Source organism: Podospora pseudopauciseta, chromosome 4 (genome assembly GCF_035222475.1).
Source record: "Podospora pseudopauciseta strain CBS 411.78 chromosome 4, whole genome shotgun sequence".
NCBI classification, from domain to species: domain Eukaryota; kingdom Fungi; phylum Ascomycota; class Sordariomycetes; order Sordariales; family Podosporaceae; genus Podospora; species Podospora pseudopauciseta.
The window spans coordinates 2647629-2668079 of NC_085894.1; the positions used below are offsets into that span (position 1 = coordinate 2647629).

General features: G+C 54.0%; 11 protein-coding genes across 11 annotated transcripts; 7 read left to right on the top strand and 4 right to left on the bottom strand.

The window, feature by feature from the left end:
* Window positions 1-283: 283 nt before the first annotated feature.
* Window positions 284-1219, bottom strand: QC763_407990 (uncharacterized protein; the record flags this gene model as incomplete). Its single annotated transcript, XM_062912434.1, has 1 exon — window positions 284-1219. One exon carries the CDS (start codon window positions 1217-1219, stop codon window positions 284-286), a length of 936 nt encoding a protein of 311 aa, XP_062765933.1.
* A 317-nt stretch (window positions 1220-1536) lies between these two features.
* Window positions 1537-2040, top strand: QC763_407980 (uncharacterized protein; the record flags this gene model as incomplete). Its single annotated transcript, XM_062912433.1, has 1 exon — window positions 1537-2040. One exon carries the CDS (start codon window positions 1537-1539, stop codon window positions 2038-2040), a length of 504 nt encoding a protein of 167 aa, XP_062765934.1.
* Window positions 2041-2370: 330 nt separating this feature from the next.
* On the top strand, window positions 2371-3629 carry QC763_407975 (uncharacterized protein; the record flags this gene model as incomplete). Its single annotated transcript, XM_062912432.1, has 2 exons — window positions 2371-2467; window positions 2521-3629. 2 exons carry the CDS (start codon window positions 2371-2373, stop codon window positions 3627-3629), a joined length of 1206 nt encoding a protein of 401 aa, XP_062765935.1.
* A 336-nt stretch (window positions 3630-3965) lies between these two features.
* QC763_407970 (uncharacterized protein) lies at window positions 3966-4838 on the top strand (the record flags this gene model as incomplete). Its single annotated transcript, XM_062912431.1, has 1 exon — window positions 3966-4838. The coding sequence occupies one exon, from the start codon at window positions 3966-3968 to the stop codon at window positions 4836-4838; it is 873 nt and encodes a 290-aa protein (XP_062765936.1).
* A 155-nt stretch (window positions 4839-4993) lies between these two features.
* On the bottom strand, window positions 4994-6067 carry QC763_407960 (uncharacterized protein; the record flags this gene model as incomplete). The annotated part of the gene is made up of 1 exon (XM_062912430.1): window positions 4994-6067. One exon carries the CDS (start codon window positions 6065-6067, stop codon window positions 4994-4996), a length of 1074 nt encoding a protein of 357 aa, XP_062765937.1.
* Window positions 6068-6741: 674 nt separating this feature from the next.
* Window positions 6742-8662, bottom strand: NDH51 (NADH dehydrogenase [ubiquinone] flavoprotein 1, mitochondrial; the record flags this gene model as incomplete). The annotated part of the gene is made up of 3 exons (XM_062912429.1): window positions 8016-8662; window positions 6972-7959; window positions 6742-6911 (listed from the first exon to the last, which is right to left on the bottom strand). Exons 1-3 carry the CDS (start codon window positions 8349-8351, stop codon window positions 6742-6744), a joined length of 1494 nt encoding a protein of 497 aa, XP_062765938.1. The 5' UTR covers window positions 8352-8662.
* A 317-nt stretch (window positions 8663-8979) lies between these two features.
* QC763_407940 (uncharacterized protein) lies at window positions 8980-9613 on the top strand (the record flags this gene model as incomplete). The annotated part of the gene is made up of 2 exons (XM_062912428.1): window positions 8980-9369; window positions 9425-9613. The coding sequence occupies 2 exons, from the start codon at window positions 8980-8982 to the stop codon at window positions 9611-9613; spliced, it is 579 nt and encodes a 192-aa protein (XP_062765939.1).
* A 1059-nt stretch (window positions 9614-10672) lies between these two features.
* On the top strand, window positions 10673-12728 carry QC763_407930 (uncharacterized protein; the record flags this gene model as incomplete). The annotated part of the gene is made up of 2 exons (XM_062912427.1): window positions 10673-10761; window positions 10922-12728. Exons 1-2 carry the CDS (start codon window positions 10706-10708, stop codon window positions 12726-12728), a joined length of 1863 nt encoding a protein of 620 aa, XP_062765940.1. The 5' UTR covers window positions 10673-10705.
* A 1428-nt stretch (window positions 12729-14156) lies between these two features.
* Window positions 14157-15950, top strand: QC763_407920 (uncharacterized protein; the record flags this gene model as incomplete). Its single annotated transcript, XM_062912426.1, has 1 exon — window positions 14157-15950. One exon carries the CDS (start codon window positions 14157-14159, stop codon window positions 15948-15950), a length of 1794 nt encoding a protein of 597 aa, XP_062765941.1.
* Window positions 15951-15996: 46 nt separating this feature from the next.
* Window positions 15997-18068, bottom strand: TRM7 (tRNA (uridine-2'-O-)-methyltransferase trm7). The gene is made up of 2 exons (XM_062912425.1): window positions 17128-18068; window positions 15997-17078 (listed from the first exon to the last, which is right to left on the bottom strand). Exons 1-2 carry the CDS (start codon window positions 17228-17230, stop codon window positions 16024-16026), a joined length of 1158 nt encoding a protein of 385 aa, XP_062765942.1. The 5' UTR covers window positions 17231-18068; the 3' UTR covers window positions 15997-16023.
* On the top strand, window positions 17626-20354 carry MAK5 (ATP-dependent RNA helicase; the record flags this gene model as incomplete). The annotated part of the gene is made up of 2 exons (XM_062912424.1): window positions 17626-18213; window positions 18276-20354. The coding sequence occupies exons 1-2, from the start codon at window positions 17974-17976 to the stop codon at window positions 20352-20354; spliced, it is 2319 nt and encodes a 772-aa protein (XP_062765943.1). The 5' UTR covers window positions 17626-17973.
* Window positions 20355-20451: the final 97 nt, after the last annotated feature.

The window sequence follows — 20451 nt, forward strand, 5'->3', positions numbered from 1 at the left end:
CGATGCCCTCCTTGATTAAAGAAATTCAAGACATACATACATGAGAGATCCAACGTCATGGGACTGGCGAGATCGGCCCGAAGTCTGGGGAAGTGGTCTCGTGTGCAGGACCGCGTTGAAAGAAAAAAGGCATCGCAGTGTTCTGCGGCTGATGTTGATTGTTCCCGTACAATAACCTACATGTGAACGCCTTGCTTATGTCCTGAATAGCATACCCATACCCGATGATCATTAGACGCCCAGCTCCCATGTTCCATCCTTCCTGGCGAACCGCATCAAGCAACTAAGCCTTCCTCTTCTTGGCCTTCTTCATCATATCCGCCTGCAGCTTCTGAAACGCCTCCTCATCGACATCCGGCTCCTCCACCACCCTCTTCTTCCCTTTCTTCTCTGGCTTCGCCCCATACTTCTCCGCCAACTGATCAAACATGTTCATCCTATTCTTCTGATTCCTCTGAATCAGCGCTGCCAGCCCTGCCTGATCATCCTCCTTCTTCCCGCCCTTCTTCCCCTTCCCAGTCCCCCTCAGTTTATCATACACGCCCAATTCCTTCGCCAGTTCATCCGCCTCCTTTTCTTCCTTCTTCGCATTCTTCTGCCTTTGCTGTCGTGACTTTTTTGTCTCCCTGGTATAGTTCTTATAAGCCTCCACCTCCCCTTGTTCGATCGCCTCGTCAATTATCTTTCTGAACCTCTCATCATCCTCGATAACATCGCTCAGCATCACACTCTCATACACCCCGTCCATATCACCCTCAAACTCCTCGTATGCCGCTAGTAAATCCTCCTTCTCCTCTTCGCTCCCCTTGTATTTCTCGCGGAACGCCTCGATGGCCTCTTCGGAGATGGCATCTTGGTATTGTGCGGCGTAGAACTCTGTCCAGCTGAAGCCTTCCGAGTCTACGACTGCTTCAGAGGTCGAGCCGGTTTCATCATAGCGCTTCCGACGGACGGGATCGGAGAGGATGGCGTAGGCAAATGCGATTTCGTGGAACTTTTCCTTGGCAGAGGATTGATTCTCGGGAGTGGCTTTGTCGGGGTGGTGCTTTAGGGCTGATTTTCGATAGGCAGACTTTATTTGATCGAGGGTGGCAGTGCGCTCGAGGGAGAGGACCTCGTAGGGGTCAATGGTTGGGGGCTCGTCGGTGGTGAGGTCGTCGACTCTGTCGTCGTCGGACTCGAAGTCGGAGGGGAGGACTGGGCGTTTTGGGCGGGGCATTTTGAATTGTGATGGGAGACAAAGAACTATTGTGATGTCTTGAATTCGGTTGTCTGCTCCTGATGGTGGAATGTTTAATGGATTTCCAGCACACGTCGCGTCGCGTCAGCTGTCGGTGGTGGGACGTACACGGTGTCGCACATGCTATCTGCACTGTAACATCTGCTGCTGCCAAGCTAGATCTCAGGTGCCCCTCCAAGCTACCTGGTATCTTCCCCACTCTTACACTGACAAGCTGGAAGCTATCACGGAGCATCTCCTCCTCCCAGCCTCTCTTGCCAGCCAGAAAAAACAATAATTAATGCAATAGCCTCAACATGACCGACATCCAGCCCGCTGACCACAAAGGCTACATGCAGCTCGCGCTGGAGCAAGCCAAGAAATCACCACCAAAACCCACAAACTACCGGGTTGGTGCTGTCATCGTGGATACAGCCTCCAACGAGATCCTCGCAACTGGTTACACCTTGGAGCTTCCGGGTAACACCCATGCCGAACAGTGCTGTCTCTTGAAGCTGGCCGAGAAACATGGTGTCTCTGAAGAGAATCTGGGAGATGTCTTGCCGACAAACCTGGCCTTGTACACCACAGTCGAGCCATGCTCCAAGCGGCTGAGCGGGAACCTCCCCTGTGTGGAAAGAGTCAAGAGGCTGGCGGGTTGTATCAAGACAGTCCATGTCGGTATTTTGGAGCCCGAGACCTTTGTCGCCGAGAATACGGGCAAGAAGAGTCTCCAAGATGCAGGCATTCAAGTTGTTGCCGTTGAGGGCTTTGAGAAAGATATCCTCGAGGTTGCCACGGCCGGACATATCAAAAGCTGACCGGGCCAACAAGGACTTATACTCAGACCAGCTATCTCACCAATCAGACTTGCGGGCTATTTCTTCTTCCTAGCATGGGAATCATAAACAATGGACCAGGAACTGTCCCGCATTTCAAACAAACAATGACGAGACAGGTCTCAGTCTCACGCCTCGGTGTTGGCATGGGGGAAGCAATATCACCACGGCTGCATACCAGTCTCACTTTTGATGATACCCACCCACCACGTCGAGATCAGAGAGGAACGATACTATATATAAACCGCGTTTCACCACCTTTTTGTCTATTCCTGCAATGCTGTTGTTTTCTGATGTGTGGTTATCGTCAGAATGAAGGCATCGTGGCATACGCAAACACTGCTATGGGCGGCAACCACCACAGCCCTGGTAGCCCGTGATCCTGAGCCATATCATTATCAACCATGCAGTAAGTGCCCTCACTTCACAAATTTCAAACAACCGCTAATCTCCACACCTCAGCTGGGGATTACTGCTACGACGTCTCTTCTCTCGAACCACGATTCTTCCCTGAGCTGGAGTCTGAACGCCTCCGAATCTCCTACGGCCCCTTCACCACCCCCCCATCTCACGAGAACAACGGCCATTTCAAAACCTACTTCCGCACCAACCCCCCATGCTACGACTGCTACCTCACCGCCGTCAAAGCTACCCTCCAGTACCCCAACGGCACAACCGCCAACACAAACACCTCCCTCTGGCTGCACCACGTAGCGATCATGAACCTAGTCAAGTCCTCCACCACCTGCCCAGACGGAGCAGAGATCATATTCGCGAGCGGGAATGAGAGAACCGAGGCAAAGATCTCGCTTGATGGGACGGTATCCGCGGGGTATTACATCAACCCCCACGATCTGTTGTTCCTCTTGCCTGAACTGATGAACACAGCCCACATCACACAGGAGGCGGTCATTGCAGTTGATTATGAGTTTGTTCCTTTGTCTGATCTGTCTGTTGAGGCTGGGATGAAGAAGGTCACGCCGGTATGGCTGGATGTAGATGGGACTTGCTCGCCTGATGCGGGAGCTGTCACGGTGCCGAGGGGGGTAGGGGAGAGGTTTAGTCTGGAGATGGAGCCGGCTTGGAGGAGTGATATAAGTGGGGATATTGTGTATGTCGTGGGGCATGTCCACGATGGGGGGACGGGGGTGGAGGTGAGGAGGAATGGGGGGGTTGTTTGTGATGGGAGGGCGAAGTATGGGGAGACGGAGGGGTATATCTCTGACGAAGGTCATTCAGGAGGCTACGGGTATGGAGATGATGGTCATGTTGATAGAAGGCAGTGGAGAGCTCTAGGGAAAGGGAAGAGCAGGGAGAAGAAAAAGGGAAAAGGCAAGGGGACAGTGCCTGATTATGATGATGGTGACGAGGAGCTTTCCACTCCTCCGAGACAGGGTCTTCACATCTCCAGTATCAGCACTTGCACCCTCCCAGGCCGGATGGAGAAGGGAGACGAGTGGACTGTTGAGGCGAACTATGACTTTACGAAGCACGCGCCGATGGTACACGGGGGAGGGTTGGCGCCGGTGATGGGGATAAGTCTGATGTATGTTGTAGAAGATGGGCAGTGAGTTTCGAGTTCTAGATTCCCAAAAGCATCGAGATACCATAAGGTACCTATGCAAGGAACATGTTCCTGCTTACATATTTGATTGTGACTGATCTACACAACCAACTTGGCAGGCAGTCAGCACCAACACAATACAATGATACAACCATCATCAAAAGTACCATATCCGCGAGAAACGATTGGCCAGCCAGAAACTCAAGACCGACTCGTCCAACCACATTCTCACGCCTCATGATCCTCACAGCCACATTTCCTCTCTCATATATCCTGAGCACCCCGCTCCTCCTACCCATTGTTCTCAAATCCCACCATCTCCCAGTTCATTACCACCACCAACATGATACCCCTAAGCAACCCAATCTGGTACATCCTCGAAAACTACATCTACGCCCTCCCCACTCCCCCCCCTCGCATCCGCACAAAACCCCTTGAAGTAATCTGCGTCGGCCTCCCCAGAAGCGGCACCGAATCCCTCCAGCACGCCCTCCTCACCCTCGGCTACGACCACACCTACCACGGCTGGGACATCATCTACGAAGAACCGAACTACGCCCAAGAATGGGTCAAGCTCTGCCGCAAGAAATGGTTCGGCCCCCCTTCCGGCCGCACAACCTTCACCCCCCTCGACTTTGACCCCCTCATCGGCCACTCCACCGCCCTCACCGACGCCGCCGCCTCCGTTTTCGCCGCCGAGCTCATCCAAGCCTACCCCTCCGCAAAAGTAATCCTCAACCACCGCCCGGACGAAGACGCCTGGCACAACAGCATCTCCACCACCATCGCCCGCGGCGAGTCCCTCTGGCACCTCTGGCTCATGTCCTGGACTTCGGGACCCTGTTTCTGGAGCTGGCACGTCTATCTCCGTTTCATGTGGCCCGGTTTGTTTAGGTGTTTGGACGGGAATGTGGAAAGGGGTGTCAAAGGAAATGGGAGGTGGGTGGCTAGGGAACATTACGCCATGGTTCGGGGGTTGGTACCCAAGGAGAGGCTGCTGGAGTGGAGCGTGGAGGATGGGTGGGGGCGGCTTTGCGAGTTTTTGGAAAAGGAGGTTCCGAAGGAGGAGTTTCCTCATGTTAATGCTGCCAAGGGGTGGGTTGGGCATGAGAGGAGGTTGGCGAGGAGGTATATACTGGGGGCGTTGAGGAATGTGGGGGTGGGGGTGGCGGTTGTGGTTGGGTTGTGGTATCTTTACAAAGAAATATTGGGTTGAGGGTGATGATGGCTGTTTGAAAGTTTTGGTGCTTGATCATGTTCGACCATGATGTCTATATCCTGCTGCCTTATTCTACCACCCCCTTGTGACCTCCCTGTGATTACGCTGTCCACGTATATATATACACCATCCCTTCCACCACCTCCTCTCACTCACTCACTCTTCGGCTTAGCCTTCGCCTCCCCCTTCGCCTCCGACTTGGCAACACTCTCCCCGCACTTCTCCCAAACCTCCAACCCCGTCAACCACGTACTCGCCAACATCAACGCCGACACCACCCCCGTCGAAAACGGCACCCACCCCACCGCCTTCCCCGGCACAGCCATATCCAACACATCCGCCACCGCCCGTCTCCCCGCCTTATACCTCGTGTCCAACAACTTGTCCAACTTTGTCCGTAACTCCTCCAACTTTTCCTCCCCAACCCTCACCCGCCCCAACCTCGTCTCCTGCTCCCTCCACTGCTGCTGCTGCTCCTCCCACCCCCCGTGCCCCCCCTTCGACCTGCTACTCGTCTGGGGAGGAGGGGGCTTCACCAGCGTCGGCCCTGCGGCACCTCTCTCCCTCCTCACCTCCTTCTCAAGGTGCCTCACCTCCCTCCTCGTCTGCGCAATCTCGGCCCCCAACCTGCCGACCTTCCAACCCCCGGCGAGAACAGCCAGAATCAACGCAAAAAACCACATCCTGTTCCCTTCCTTCATCACCTTCCTTGCAAGCTCCCTGCCCCAGACCCCCAGCCCGTCGACCTTGAGCTCGTCAACGAACGTGGCCGTCTCAGCACAGTAATAGACCCCGTTGAAGGATTTGCTCAGTATCTCTAACCATTTCTCGATGCCGACGCCGCCTAGGAGGAGGCCGACTGCCAGCCCGGCTTTGGCCTTTGCTGCGCCCGAGGATGGTGGCTTCCCTTCCGCTTTCGACTTTGCCGAGGCCTCGATGTATTTATCAAAGGCTTGGGAGAAGGACTCTAGGAAGCGGAAGAGGCGGAAGTAGCGCCGCCCCAGGGAGAGCCGGGATTTGAGTTCGGTAAGGGTGAGTTTCTTTCGAGGGGAGAGGGTGCGGGGGATTTTCTCGGCGGGGAAGCCGAGGAAGGGGAGGAGGGCCAGGGGGAGGGAGGGGTAAGAAAGTAAAAGCTGGGTGAGGGATTGGAGGAAGCGGAGGGTGCGTTCGAGGCCGTAGGCGTCGGTGGAGAATTTGATGAATTGGTGGAAGGTGTTTTGTGACATTTTGAGGGAAGGAAGGGGATCGTCACGGGGGTGGGCGGTAAGAATCGGTTGTGTTGTGTCGTGTAATTATTGTGATGGCTTGTTTTGGACGTGGTTGTTGTGAGATGTTGTTCTGATGGTGGTGAGAGTGAGACGTGAAGTGTGGGTGATTCAATGTCTTGGCGGTGTATCTTTTTACGAGAGCGAGATGGGCCGGGCAAGCTGTTCACTCATGAAAAGTATGCGTGTCCTTGGCAAGAACTAAACGGTCGTCCTAAAGTCGGTATCAAAAGTAAAGTTGAGATGAAAAAATGCTCGGGTCTCAAGAAGAATCGCGTCGGTGAAAAACAAAATCGACAAATCGTGAGATGAGCTGTCAGGTTTCAGGCACAAATGTCGCTCCATTGGGTGGCTGGTTTTTGCTGTTTATGGTTGGTGCATTTCCTAGCGCGCATCCGTTCAGCTCCCTCGAATCAGCCCCTGACTCCTGTGGCAAGGGATAAACACACGCAAATGTTCAAACACCACATGTATTCGTTGCCTTCCATATGCCCCCTAATCTTCAAGTAAATACAACACCGCCCAGCGAAAGAATGATGCACATGTACACAATGGCTGCAACAAATTCTCTCTCAATTCCAAACTTCATGCCTCCTTTTATCTAAGGCCTCCCACCAGCTGTACACTCTATACCCTTACATACCAGGAGAGACAAGCACACCCTTCTCCCTAGAGTCACGCTTCCACCCCCCAGCAAGTGCCTCGCCACCGTTCTCCTGAGCAAACTTTTGCATGCGCGCCTCAAGCTCTGGCCTGAAGTGGCGGATAAGACCCTGGATAGGCCAGGCAAAAGCCTCACCCAAAGCTAGGAATTGGGTCAGCAAAAAGTAGTTATTTATCAATCAGGAGAAGGGAAGAAACATACCGCAAATGGTGTGACCCTCCACCTGCTTGGTCAGCTCCTGCAACATGTCAATCTCACGCTCGCGACCCTGGCCCTTCTCGAATCTTTGCATGATCTGCTCGGTCCACTTGCTGCCTTCACGGCAAGGAGTGCACTGGCCGCAAGACTCGTGGCGGTAGAAGTGGCTGAGACGGGAGATGGCGCGGACAACATCGGTGCTCTTGTCCATGACGATGACAGCAGCGGTGCCGAGACCGGACTGGCTGTCCTTCAGGGCATCGAAATCCATGAGCTGGTCGTCGCAGACGTGCTTGGGCAGGATAGGGGTGGAAGAACCACCGGGGATGACAGCCAGGAGGTTGTCCCAGCCGCCACGGACACCGCCGCAGTGCTTGTCGATAAGCTCCCGGAGAGGAATGCTCATCTCCTCCTCGACTGTGCAGGGGTTGTTGACGTGACCGCTGATGCAAAAGAGCTTGGTGCCCTGGTTGCGCTCACGGCCGAAGCCGGCGAACCAGCTGCCACCACGACGGCAGATGGTAGGGGCAACAGCAACAGTCTCGACGTTGGCAACAGTGGAAGGGCAACCGAAAAGACCGACAGCGGCAGGGAAAGGAGGCTTCAACCGGGGCTTGCCAGGCTTGCCCTCAAGAGACTCGATCAAGCTGGTCTCCTCACCGCAGACGTAGGCACCGCCACCACGGTGAACGTAGACATCAAAGTCATAACCGGAACCGCAGGCGTTCTTGCCAATAAGACCGTCGGCATAAGCCTCGTTGATGGCGTTTTGGAGAACGGCAGCCTCGTGGATAAACTCTCCACGAATGTAGATGTAAGCAGCCGAAGCGTTCATGGCACGGCCAGCGACCAAGCAGCCCTCCACCAGCTTGTGGGGGTCCTTGCGCATAATCTCGCGATCCTTGCAGGTTCCCGGCTCACCCTCATCGGCGTTGACAACCAGGTATCTCGGTTTGTTGTCCTTGTCCCAGTCCTTGAAGTTCATGAACGACTGCATAACAGCGTTAGTAAGCTTACTTCTTCTGTCGTCCAAAGCTCCAAACGCACCCATTTCAGACCCGAGGGGAAACCAGCACCACCACGTCCGCGGAGGCCGGAGGCCTTGATCTCGCCAATGATCCAGTCGTGGCCCTTGAGGAGGATCTCCTTGGTCTTGTGCCAGTCGCCCATCTTCTTGGCGCTCTTGAGGTCGGGGGGGAAGCGGCCGTAGAGGTTCTGGAAGATGCGGTCCTGGTCGCGAAGGCCACCATAGGTACGGCTAGGGGCAGCGCCGTCCTGGACGGTAGCGAACGAACGGCATTGTTGTTGCGTCGTGGCGGCCGCGACAGCGTTTGTGAGGGTCTTGGCCGACGCCTTGGTGGGCGCAGCAGTGCGGGACAACATGTTGGTATAGATTCGTGTCTCTGCTCGGCAGAGACAGAGGGAGGCGGAATGCCAGTGGGCCGGGGCCGGGGGGGGTGGTGGGTTGAGAAGAGGGAGAAGAGGTCGTCGAGGGGTTCGTTCGTTCCTGGGGACGACCACGACGAGGGAGGTTGAGGTTGGCCTGTGGCTCAATTGAGCGATTGTGAGCGGCTTCTTTGAGATTTGGTTTCGCAACGTCGATGATTGGCTGAAATTTACCGGGATGTGGCGGGCAGGCACTTGGGCCGCCTGTGGCGAGAGCTGCCAAGATCGCTGACGCAGTGTGGGGGAAGCTGTTCGCTGAAGAGCTCCGAGAGCTTCAACAAAAAGTTCCCTGAACAACACCATCTCTTTGTCTCGACAAACCATCGTCAGCCTTGCGCTCCAGCCTCGACCGTCCGCCCACAACGCCCTCCGGACGAGGAGCTGCGTGTGGCTCTAGTTATCAGTCAATGCTCTATTGTTTTGGTCCAGCTACCACTCCCTTCCTTGCACCTACGTATACTGTGCCATGCGCCCAAGCTCTCGACAATCTAGCAGTGTCAGCCTTGGCCAGTGATCAACACCACCAAACATCACCACAAAACAAAACTCTCGACTTTTAGCAAAGATGTCTTCCAAACGCCACTCCATCCTCCCCGCCGTCTCAGCAGGCCCTAAACCACCAGTCCACTTCTCCTCCTCCATCACCATCGCCGAATCGGCCCTCCTCACCGGTACAAACCTCATCACCATCTCTTCCGAGTCCGTCATCCACCCCCGCGCCAAACTCGACTCCCTCGCCGGGCGCATCACCATTGGCCGTCGCTGTGTGGTTCACGAGCGCACCATGATCGGTGCCATTGGAACATCGGGCAAAGTAACCGAACAAGCCGTGACCCTCGGAGACTACGCGACCGTCGAAGTGGCCGCCTCCATCGAAGCTGGTAATACCATCATCGGGGAGGGAACCACAGTTGGAGTTGGCTCAAAAGTTGGGGCGGGCGCGGTAATAGGAAAGGTCTGTTTCATCTTCCCACAGGTAGACACAGAGGAGATGCTGACAGGCAAACCAGCATTGCACCCTAACCCCCCACACCGAAGTCCCAGCCGGCGAGGTCATCCCCGATTTCACAGTCATCTATTCCAACGGAATGAGGAGGATAGACAAGCGAGGGGTGGCAGACCTGAAGAACAAGGGGCAGGCGAGGCAGATTGATGTGCTGAGGAGGATGATACCCACTAATCCGGCCAAGTTTGCCTGATTACTTCTTTTTTTTTGTTGTTATACATGATGAGGTTTTTTTTTTTTTTTTTTTTTTTTTTTTTTTTTTTTTTTTTTGCTAGGGTACAATACCCGTTGTGATGATCATGGAAATGGAGAATGCCCGTTCGCATTCAGCTTCTGTCTTTGGGCGCATTATTTTCACGACCTTGAAAGAAACCAAAAAGAAGGCCACCCAAGAGAAGAGAAGACAAGGCAGCCCTGAGTGCGATGGAATTGCCTTTTTATTGAAACGAGCAGTGTTTTGACTCGGCTACTTATCACAGAGGTCCGGAAGTGGAATGGATAAGGTGTATAGGGCACGACACGACCTCGGTCACTTGGAGATCATAGCCTCTTGTTGATGTTGTTTGGTGTGATGAAAAATGAACGAGTAACTTTGGTCTCTACTTCAGCTGGAGCCTGCTATAACTCTATGGCGAGGGGTGTCAGGGGAAAATCAACTTTCTCATCCCACAATCCCATGGTTTTTTGGAGCCCAAGAAAAGCCTTGACTGATTATTTTATTTTAGTACGGTCTACTTGCCGGCCTCGTTCCGGCAACAGGATCAGGGCTTCATCATGCCTTCATCAGGGTTAGGTGTAGCTTGCAACGTTTCACATTGTCCACGTGTCTTAGAACAGACTGGTGAAGGCATATATCTCTTACCGTTCACGACCTAGGTAGGTATCTGGGTTGGCAGGTGGGACCAGGAAGCAAATCGACTTTGGCAACAGCCCGATTGCTCTCTCCCCCAGGTTGTACTTGTCTCCATAACAGAAATCATGCCTGCACCCACTTACATCACATGTTTGATTAGAGTCTGGGACCAGAGCTGGAATTGTGTCAGTTTTCACAAATCGTGCAAGTTTCCATCCGGACAGTCTTTGTTATTGTGGGTTTCTTCACTTCTCAGTCGCTGTGGAAGGAAAAACCAGTCAGTCTCGGCCTTTGGCATCTGTGGCTGGTCCCGGAAGGACAGCTGCCTTCCCCGGCCGACTTCCATCGGAACAAGCTTCCGCAAGAGACATTGAAGCTCGCAGCTGCTGGGAGCCGTCTCGAAAGGCACCAGGGCATGCAATCTGGCCCATCATGCACAATCCTCAACCATTCGGGTGCGATTCCCTAGCAGGGGGGCCAGAGCCCAAGTAAGCGTAAAGGCACCGTCAGCCCTACCGCCCTGCTCATGCACATCATCTCTTCAGACCCCGATCTAATCGGCTCTTTTGACCTCACCTCCAGACACTCACCATGGATGCAAACCACGACATAGAGAGCATGGAAATGTCGGAAAACAGAAGAAGTCAGCATGAAAGGGCATTGGAAGCAAACAGGGACGGGGCAGCCCAGTACTCGTATGAGACTGCGGGACTGTTGCTATAATACCGGCATGTTCTCGGCCGCCGTTGCTTTCATAGGTACCAGCCCACCACCACACACCTTTCTCATCCATCAGTCCCCTCACCCTCGGTCGGGACACTGGCAAGAGCGGAACAGGCCCAGCGGAAACCACTGCTGTCTCCCCTCGTCTAGCCGCCGGCTCAGACCACCGCACGCTTTGAAAACGATGGCTTCTACTCCAAACCAAAGCTCGGCTTTTCTGTCAGGCCACAGAAGAGCACGAACCAGACAGCTCATCAAGAAGCCTTTCAAGAAAATATTCATAAAGTCAATTTTGTTATCTGCGTTTACCCAGCAGCAACCACCACCATCACCACCACCGAGCACATCTTTTGCATCTTCATCCTCCCACCAACACCGAGATCCGACTCCTCCTCCTCCCCCTCGGTCGTCGCCTCACTCTCGACCCACCAGCCGACGATCTTCCTCCACCACCACCACCATCACCACCACCACCAGCAGCCAACTTATCTGGAGACTCTCTGACGACACCCTCTCTTGTTCTAGCCTACAGCTAGCAGCACATTTCAACACAACCACCCAGCTATCCGACTCTTGCACCATTCCACTCTCGCCTTACCTTTACCAAGAACAACAGAATATCATCACGCCCTCCAACGACAGCCACCCAAGCCCCTTCTCCACACCTCACCACCACCACTACTACTACTACTCCACCGAGCATTCCCACACCAACAACCACTTCTACGTCACCACCATGTCTGGCAGCAGATCCTCGTCCCTTCCCCCAACCCCCTCGGGTTCCATGCCCATTGAACAGACACCCGCCTTCCAGAAACTTCTCCCCGTCGAGCGCGCACGAGCATTCATCCACTCTGTCGTGTTTGAAGAAGACGAGGAGCTGTCCGAGGAAGAGAGGGAGCACATCACCATCAAGTGCGAAAAGACATGGACGGACCTGCTGAAGCTGGGGAATTTGGACGAGAAGGAGGGGACAGAGGAGTGTCAGAAGTTGGTGCGCGCGCCGGTGATTGGGGAGGGGATTTGTCACAAGTTGTGGAAGAGGCTGGCGGCGATTTCGAGGAAGGGGGGGTACACGAATGAGGCGTCTGGTTTTGAGGCGATGAGGAAGAATTTGGTGGTGGAGGGCAAGGCGAGGCGGGAGGAGAAGAAGAGGGAGAAGGAGGAGAGAAGGAGGGAGAGGGAGGGAAGGAAGGGGGTGGAGGGGTTGTTGGATTCGTTGAAGCTGAGCCCGAGGAGGAAGGATAAGGAGGGGAGCGGGAGCGGGGAGCGGGATGAAGGGGAGGGGGGTGGAGAGCAGGAGGGAGAGGAGGGTTTTTGGCAGGCTCCTGAAACGTATACACCAAGGATTGCGCCGCCCGAGATGGAGGCGAAGGACACGCCTTGTCCGCCTGGGTTGTTGGGTTTGTTGGAGGGGGACGATGATGAGATGGCCAGATGGGATCAGGCTGCCTATCATGGGAGGGTAGGGGTGCTGAACCGGGAGATTGAGGAAACTGTTGGGGGGGACGAGGAGGAAGAGGCTGTCAAGAACGCTGAGGATAAAAATAAGCGGAAGGCGGCCGAGGCGAAGGAGGGGAGCAGGTCTTGTCGGCCAAAGCTTACTAAGAGCAAGAGCTGGATTGGGAAGATAGCTAGCATGGGGGAGAAGGTTTCTTATGGGTTGGGGGTTGCAGGGCTTGCTGGGTCTAAGGGTCCGAAGGATGATAGGAGTAGGAAGAAGTCTATCTGAAGGTTGGAGAGATTAACGGCAAGGGAGTTTTGTAAGTGAGGTGTGGTGTGAATATGGTTTGTTTGGGGAGGTTGTTGGAAGCGTGGGTTGGAGGGTTTGTGGGGGAAGGAAAATAGCGGTTTGAGAGAGTATTCATCAGCGTGGGTTGATGAAAAAAAAGTTTTGATTTGTTTTTTATGTTTGAGGTTGCAGCTTTTGGCCAGTGATTGTGAGGGCTGTGATGGGTGATGTGTTGACATGGAGTAGGGGAGGTAATCAATGTGGGAGCACGTGAATGAGCGGGAAAGAGGGAAAAAATTGTGTGGGCGGTTAGACGGACGGAGGGCCAATTGATAATGGGAGGAGGTCCGAGATTGGGGGGTTCTTGTGGTAGACTAGGCAGCTATGGTCAGGCTTCAGGATCGGGCAATGGTTGAGCATATTGATGAGGCCATGGCTGGAGCGGGGAAGGTAGAAATATACTTTGCTGCGAGGGTTTCATGGGATCATTAATTTCATGAAGGTTTGAGCTTTATGAAGAGTCTTGAGGCAGGCCCTAAAGTTTGACATGTATTGTTTGGTAGGGCCCCTGCGTCCCGGAGCAAAGACACCAGCTGGGGAAGTGTAGGCAGGTGGGGGACAACCGGCCCACAAGTTAATCGAGACTTGCAAATAACTACAGAGCACCTTTAATACACAACTTTCTCACCAAATACTAGCATTATGAAGTCCAAAATAATATCAATTATCAAAGGCTTTTGGAAGGACATCTCTTGAAAATCTTCAGGGGGTTTGGTGGTGATATAGATGATATATTGTAGGTTAAATTGATGGTTTCTGTGTTAGTGCCGCTTTTTGATTTGTCTGGTGTCTTCGATTACTTTGTAGGCTAGGTGGGGGTTGGTTATGTCACCACCTGGAAAGAAACAGCCAAGCCGTCCCGATTGGGGTTTTCGCCTCATTGACCCCACTTATTTATCTGGGGTAGACCCCACTTGGATGAATACGATTGGTTTTTTGTGAGATCCCTGTTGAGTGGTGATGGGGTAAGATAGACGTCAGGCTTAAGAATTCCATCCCATCCCAGCGCTGGTTTCACTTTTTCGACTTTTTGAAAGATTTGTTTGTTTATTGACAAGAGGTTGTTGTGTTGAACCAGAGGATGTTTGTTCAGGCCGGCGATTATTGCGTTTGATCAACTGCAGCCGACAAAGTTATTTCCAACTTGGGACCTGAGAGAGAGAGAGAGAGAGACAGAGAGAGAGAGAGGAAATTGTATTCGAACGGAAAGCGCAGAACGACAGAACCCAGGCCTGGGGATCAGTTCGCCAAGAACAAATTCAACTTCCCACAGGAGAAGGAGGAGGAGGAGGCTTATTTACTCGATTTGGGATTGGGACATCAGAAGGGGAATTGATCACAGTCAACGAACAGAGACAGACGGTTAAAATGTCCGAAGCCTACCCCTCCACCCCCTCCCCGTCCCCTTACTACACCTCCCGCCGCTTGGGACATCACCACCACCTCGACGACACCCCCATCATCGCAGACCTCAACCCCCGCCCCCGCTCCCTTCACCTGCTCGTCGCCTCCAACGGCCCCCGCGACGTGGCCTACGCCCAGACCATCGCCGTCCGGCTCTCCAAAGAAACACAAATCACCACCCGCGCCATCGTCGACGATTTGACGCATCGGTTGGCGCAGGAGATCATGGTTCATCAAAACAAACCCGCCTCCCTTGCCACGAATGAGCAGCAAGCTTCGGAACTGATCGAATGGGCGGATTTGCTGGTGTTGGCACCGATAGATGCTGATACACTGGCGAAGATGATGGTCGGGATTGCGGACAATTTATTGTTGCAGGTGCTGAGGGGGTGGGACGCGAGCAAGAGGGTGCTGATGGTGCCCGGGATGACGAAGCAGATGTGGGAGAGCCCGGTTACGAGGCGGCAGATGGGGAAGCTGCATCGGAAGTGGGGGTGGGTGAGGGTGCTGCCGCCGGTGTTGTGGTCGTATGCCGGGGATGGAAGTGGGAAGAGGATGGTGGAGTGGGAGGGGTTTAACGAGCTGCTTGGGATCATCAAGAACCAGGCGGATTTGTTGAAGGTGGGGTTTAATGTTGACGTTGGGGGTGGTAGTTTGCCGGTGGTGGTGGTGAAGAAGGGGAAACAGAAGAAGGCAAGGAGCCAGCTTCCTCCGGAGCTGTGGAGTATGATTTTTGAGTTTTTGGGGGATTGGGAGTTGGCGACGAGTTTGGGGGTTTATACTACCCTCGAGGTGCCCACGGGGGAGGGGTGGAGGACGGAGCCGAGGGATAAGGGGGATCTGGTGGGCGTTTTTATGCATGAGTTAGAGTGGACGCTTCTGGGCGCGGATACGGAGGAGATCTGTAAGAAGCTGGCAAAGGCTCCGGCGGGGTTTTGTGATTTGAGCGCGTTGGCTGTGCACCTCATCTTCAAGTTTTCCTTGACGGGGGTCTTGACTTGGATCGAGGGGAATTCACCTCATTTGTTCAAGTGTTTTGACGGAAAGACGATACCGACAAAGGCGTCGGCTTACTATGGGAGGACGGATATTTTGGAGTGGTGGAGGAAGAGCCCGAGCTTTTTGGAGAAGCAGTATGATTGTGAGGCGGTGGATAAGGCGTCGATGAGGGGGTTCGTGCACGTGCTAGAGTGGTGGAGGAGGAGCGGACTGCCGCTCAAGTACAGCGAGGCTGCGTTTGAGGGGGCGAGTTCGAAGGGGCACATTCATGTTTTGGAGTGGTGGAGGGAGGCGAGCTTGCAGAACTCGGCCGTGGCGCTGAAGCCGGGGAAGGCGTTGCTGGGGGCGGCGCAGTGGGGGATGGTGGAGGTGATTAGGTGGTGGGAGGAGAGCGGTATACCGGCGGGATATCACGAGGCGGTTTGCAAGATGGCGAGTCGGTGGGGGCAGGTGGAGGTGCTGGAGTGTTGGAGGCGGCTGAGGGGGGATGACAAGCTGGAGTTTGATAATCAGATCTTGATGGAGGCGACGTATCATGCGCATATTCATGTGCTGGAGTGGTGGAGGAAGTATGCTCATGGGGAGCTGCCGGGGATGAATGGGAAGAAGGGCAGGAGGGTGGAATACAAGACCATGGATGTGGAAGAGGCGCTGGAAGATTCTCTTGGCGACCAGACAAAGGTCAGGAGATGGTGGGCGGAGAACGGGTTGAACTTGGGCCTGGGTACTACGGAGTGGATGAAGATCAAGGCTCTTTGAAGTAAAAGAATAGGCAGGACAAGTCATTCGAAGCTCATGAGTTGGTCTTGGCATGTGATGCTTTTGTGGCTGTCTATTTGGCAACTACCGGCTTCCCATAGGCACCTCCATTCTGCCTCCTCAACTCAATAGCCCGTTTGTAAGGCGGCGCAGTAGGTGGTTGCACAGGAGGCAGAGAAACGTGACCGGCTGCGAGCTTATAAGAGGCATCAGAATCGAAAGCCGAAAGGTCACCGCAGGCGATGAAAGGGGCTATCCATCTGTTCTTGTTATCGCTTCCGGAAAGGTCCTCGAGGATAACCTCAGTGATACCATCATCATCCGCTTTTGATGGCTCAGACTGCGAGATGGGGTCTTGCTGTTGCTCTTGCAACTCAGCCAGCCGGCTACCCACGCCCAAGGGCTCCTCCAGGCTGGCCTTGAAACCCTCTGGCGGCTGAAAGTTGATGCAGACGATGAACGCTTCCACACTGCTCGCACGGGAAGACCTTGGCTTGGCCACGTGGACTTTCTCGAAGAAGACCTTGAGCTGGGCGTAGAGGAGGTCCACGTTGCGGCCCCGGAAAATTTTGGCGACAAACTTTCCGCCTGGTTTCAACACGCAGAGGGCGAGGTTGAGGGCGGCGAAGAGGAGCTGGGATTGAACGTAGATGTCGAGGTCGTGTAGACCGGTGACATCAGGAGCACCGTCGCTGATGACGAGGTCGACTGGGTGTTGGGCTTGTTGGTTGGTGGATGTTTCGGGGTCGTAAGATGGGTCCAGCGCTTTGAGGAGAAGGGGGACGGTGGCGGGGTGGGTGATGTCGGCTCGGAGGGTGATGACGCCCGGGAGGGGGCTGATGGGCTGGAGATCGATGGAGACGATCTTGACGTCTGGCCTGGCGGTGGTTTCATCTTGTGTGTTGGCCATTTCAACGTCTTGCTTCGTTTCTTGCTGGCTGTCCTCTTGGGAGGACGCTGATGGGATTAAGTTGAGCATCCTCTGACGGAACTGGGCTTCACGGTCTTCCCAGGCACAGCGGCCGAATTTTTCATTTTTGATCAGGACTCTGGAGAGAACTTGAGACCAACTGCCCGGGGCAGCACACAGGTCTACAACTCTGGTGACATTTTCGAAGAGGTTGAATTCTGAGACACAAGTTAGTTATGAGTTTGGGTACCAAGTCGTTGAACATACCCTCATCCAACTGGAGGAGCTTGAAAGCACTTCTGGCACGCCAGCCTTGTTCTTTGGCGAGCCGGTAATAGGCGTCGCGCTTGTCTTTTGACGATTTTCCCATTCTGGCAGAAATATGAACCCCGCAATGTGTGTGTCACCGAAGGTGAGTTTTAGTTTAAGTAAGGTAATAGAATCCAGGAAATTGGAGATAGATCCAGAATAAAAATATCTTGTGAGAAGAATTGGAGAGTCGAGTGAGATTCGATTTGGGACCTCACGAAGTAGCCGGTTGGGATGTGAGTGTTTAATGCAGGCTTACATGAAGCTTGAACTTTTTTGATGCCAAATTCAGTGCATCGCGGGGCAGGTAGTCGTGTAACTGAAATTCTAGCTAGCTGTTTCCGGCAGGCGGTGAGGTAATATAAGGGTTAGGGTTCTAGCATGGCAGTTGCAAGTTGTCAGCCACGGCATATAAATGCTCATGTCGAGACTGAAAGATCTTATAAGAGAATCTTCCAGGAGTTGGGATGAGAATGCAATGCTCTCCACTGAGGACCATTTTGCGCTGCCGGGCTGAGAGCCATCCTTCTGTTCGGTAGCTGAACTGAACTTCCTAAAAAGTGGGTCCGCCAATTGTAAGTTTCCCATCATCGATTTTTCACTTTTCTCGCAGGGATATTTACTTCACCTTCGACATCACATCTCAAAACACATCGATAGGTACCTTACGGTCGCTCACATATCATCAAGGCGGTCTTGTTCTGTTGATGTAAGCAAAACATCGCACAGCAGCTCCAACCTTTATCGAGGCCCTCTCTCAACTTTGCCTGACTCCCGCGCTACCGATTCTGCCAGTCTCATACAATGGCGTTCGACAAGAAGAGAAAGCACTCCGGCGAGCAGGCGCAGGCCAAGCGCTCGCAATCAAAAGGCGGCCCAAAACGCCAAAAGACGCAAAATACGGAGAAACACTTTGTCCCCGTCGATGAGTTGCCATGGCAGACTGTTGAAGTTCCTGAGATGTTTGATGACGCCGAAGGGTTTTACGGCCTGGAAGAAATCCAGGGTGTTGATGTCGTCAGAGAGGGCGATGTTGTCAAATTTGTGAGTTTCAATGGCCTGGTTCATCTTGAGGCTCATAAGAAGTCTTACTCACGCTCATTTAGGTGGCTGCTGTGCCTAAAGGCAAAGCTGGCAAGAAGAAGGATGACAAGAAGGCTGAGGACCAAAAAATGGAGGACAATGAAGATGAATTCGAAGGCTTTGACGACACACCTGAGGAGGAGTCAACTCCAGTAGAGACCAAGGCCGGTGACCAAAAGAAGGAACCCAAGACCAAGAAGGACGCCAAGGACCAAAAGAAGGAGCCAAAGGAGGCAAAGAAAGATGGAAAGAAAGACGCCAAGAAGCAAAAGAAACCAGCGCCACAACCTACGGAAGATCCCGAATTGGAGTCGAATCTGTTCACCAGCCTCGACACCTTACCTGATATCGAACCAGAGGAAGACGTTGATACATCCGAATGGGCGCCAGTTGAGTTGTCGCCTGACCTGGTAGCAGCGATTGGAAACCTCAGATTCGGCAAGCCAACACCGATTCAGGCACGCGCTATTCCAGAAATAATCAACGGTCACGATGTTATTGGTAAAGCGTCCACGGGTTCCGGCAAGACCTTGGCCTTTGGGATTCCCATTGTGGAAAAGTGGCTTGCGAAGCAGGCAGAGGGAAAGGAGGACGAGAAGAAACACCCAATCGCCATGATCCTTTCACCAACAAGAGAATTGGCTCATCAGATTTCGGATCATTTGAAGAAGCTTTGCGATGGTCTTACCGAGTCGCCTTATATCTGCTCAGTCACTGGTGGTTTGGCTATTCAGAAGCAGCTGAGGCAGTTGGAGAAGGCAGATATCATCATCGGAACACCTGGTCGTCTGTGGGAGGTCATCAGCACAGAAATTGCCGTAATGAACTCGATCAGGCAGATCGACTTCCTCGTGGTGGATGAGGCTGACCGCCTGCTCAAGGATGGCCAGTTTAAGGAAGCAGAGGACATCATCAAGGCCTTGGACCGGACGCGTCCCGGTGAGGAGGCTGAGGAAGATTCGGATTCCGACGAAGAGCCTACGCCCAAACACAACCGCCAGACCCTGGTCTTTTCTGCCACCTTCAACAAGGCCCTCCAGCAGAAGCTCGCCGGCAAGGCCCGCTACAACCTCATGGGAGAAGCTGAGTCCCTCGAGCACTTGCTCAAGAAGCTCAACTTCCGGGAGGCCAAGCCCAAGTTCATCGATGCGAACCCCGTCTCCCAGATGGCCGACAAGCTGAAAGAAGGTCTCATCCACTGCGGTGATCTCGAGAAGGACCTCTACCTCTACGCCGTCCTCCTCCTCCAACCCACCCGCCGTGCCCTCGTCTTCACCAATGCGATCAACACCGTCCGCCGCCTCACCCCCTTCCTCCAAAACCTCGGTCTCCCCGCCATCTCTCTCCACTCCGACATGGAGCAAAAAGCCCGTCTCCGCTCCCTCGAAAAGTTCAAGGCCGACCCACCCAAGAACGCCAACCCCGGCTCCTCCGTTCAGGCTCCCATCCTGGTAGCAACCGACGTCGCCGCCCGCGGTCTCGACATCCCCAACGTCGACCTCGTAATCCATTACCACGTCCCCCGCAGCGCAGACGACTACGTCCATCGCTCCGGTCGTACCGCTCGTGCGACTCAATCCGGCGTGTCGATCATGCTCTGCGGCCCCAAGGAGGACATCCCCACCCAGCGCCTCATCACCAAGGTCCACGCCTCCACTGCTGCCTCCAGCGGCAAGCCCAAGAAGGACCTCTTGGGCGTCCAGACCATTGACATCGACAGGCGGCTGGTATCCCACCTCAAACCCCGCGTGACGCTCTCCAAGAAGATCACCGAGACGACGATTGCCAAGGAGAAGGGCGCAAAGGAGGATGACTGGCTGAAGAACGCGGCGGAGGAGCTGGGGATCGAGCTGGACGAGGATGAGTTTGAGAAGGTGGGCAGCTGGAAGGGGAAGGGGAGCGGGAAGAAGCAGCAGGAGAAGCAGGCGAGGGCGGTGGGGAAGCAGGAGGTGCAGAAGTGGAGGTGGGAGTTGAACGAGTTGCTGAAGAGACGGGTGAACACGGGGGTTAGTGAGAAGTATCTGAATGGGGTTGATGTGGAGGGGTTGCTGAGGGGGGTGAGGAGTGAGTTTTTGGGGCAGGTGGAGGGGTTGGGGCTTTGATATTTTTTTTTTTTTTGGGGGGGTTGAAAGACAATGTGTCCTTTAATCAAATAGCAAAGTGGTTCTGGAATTAATTTTGAAAATTGTGGATATTTTC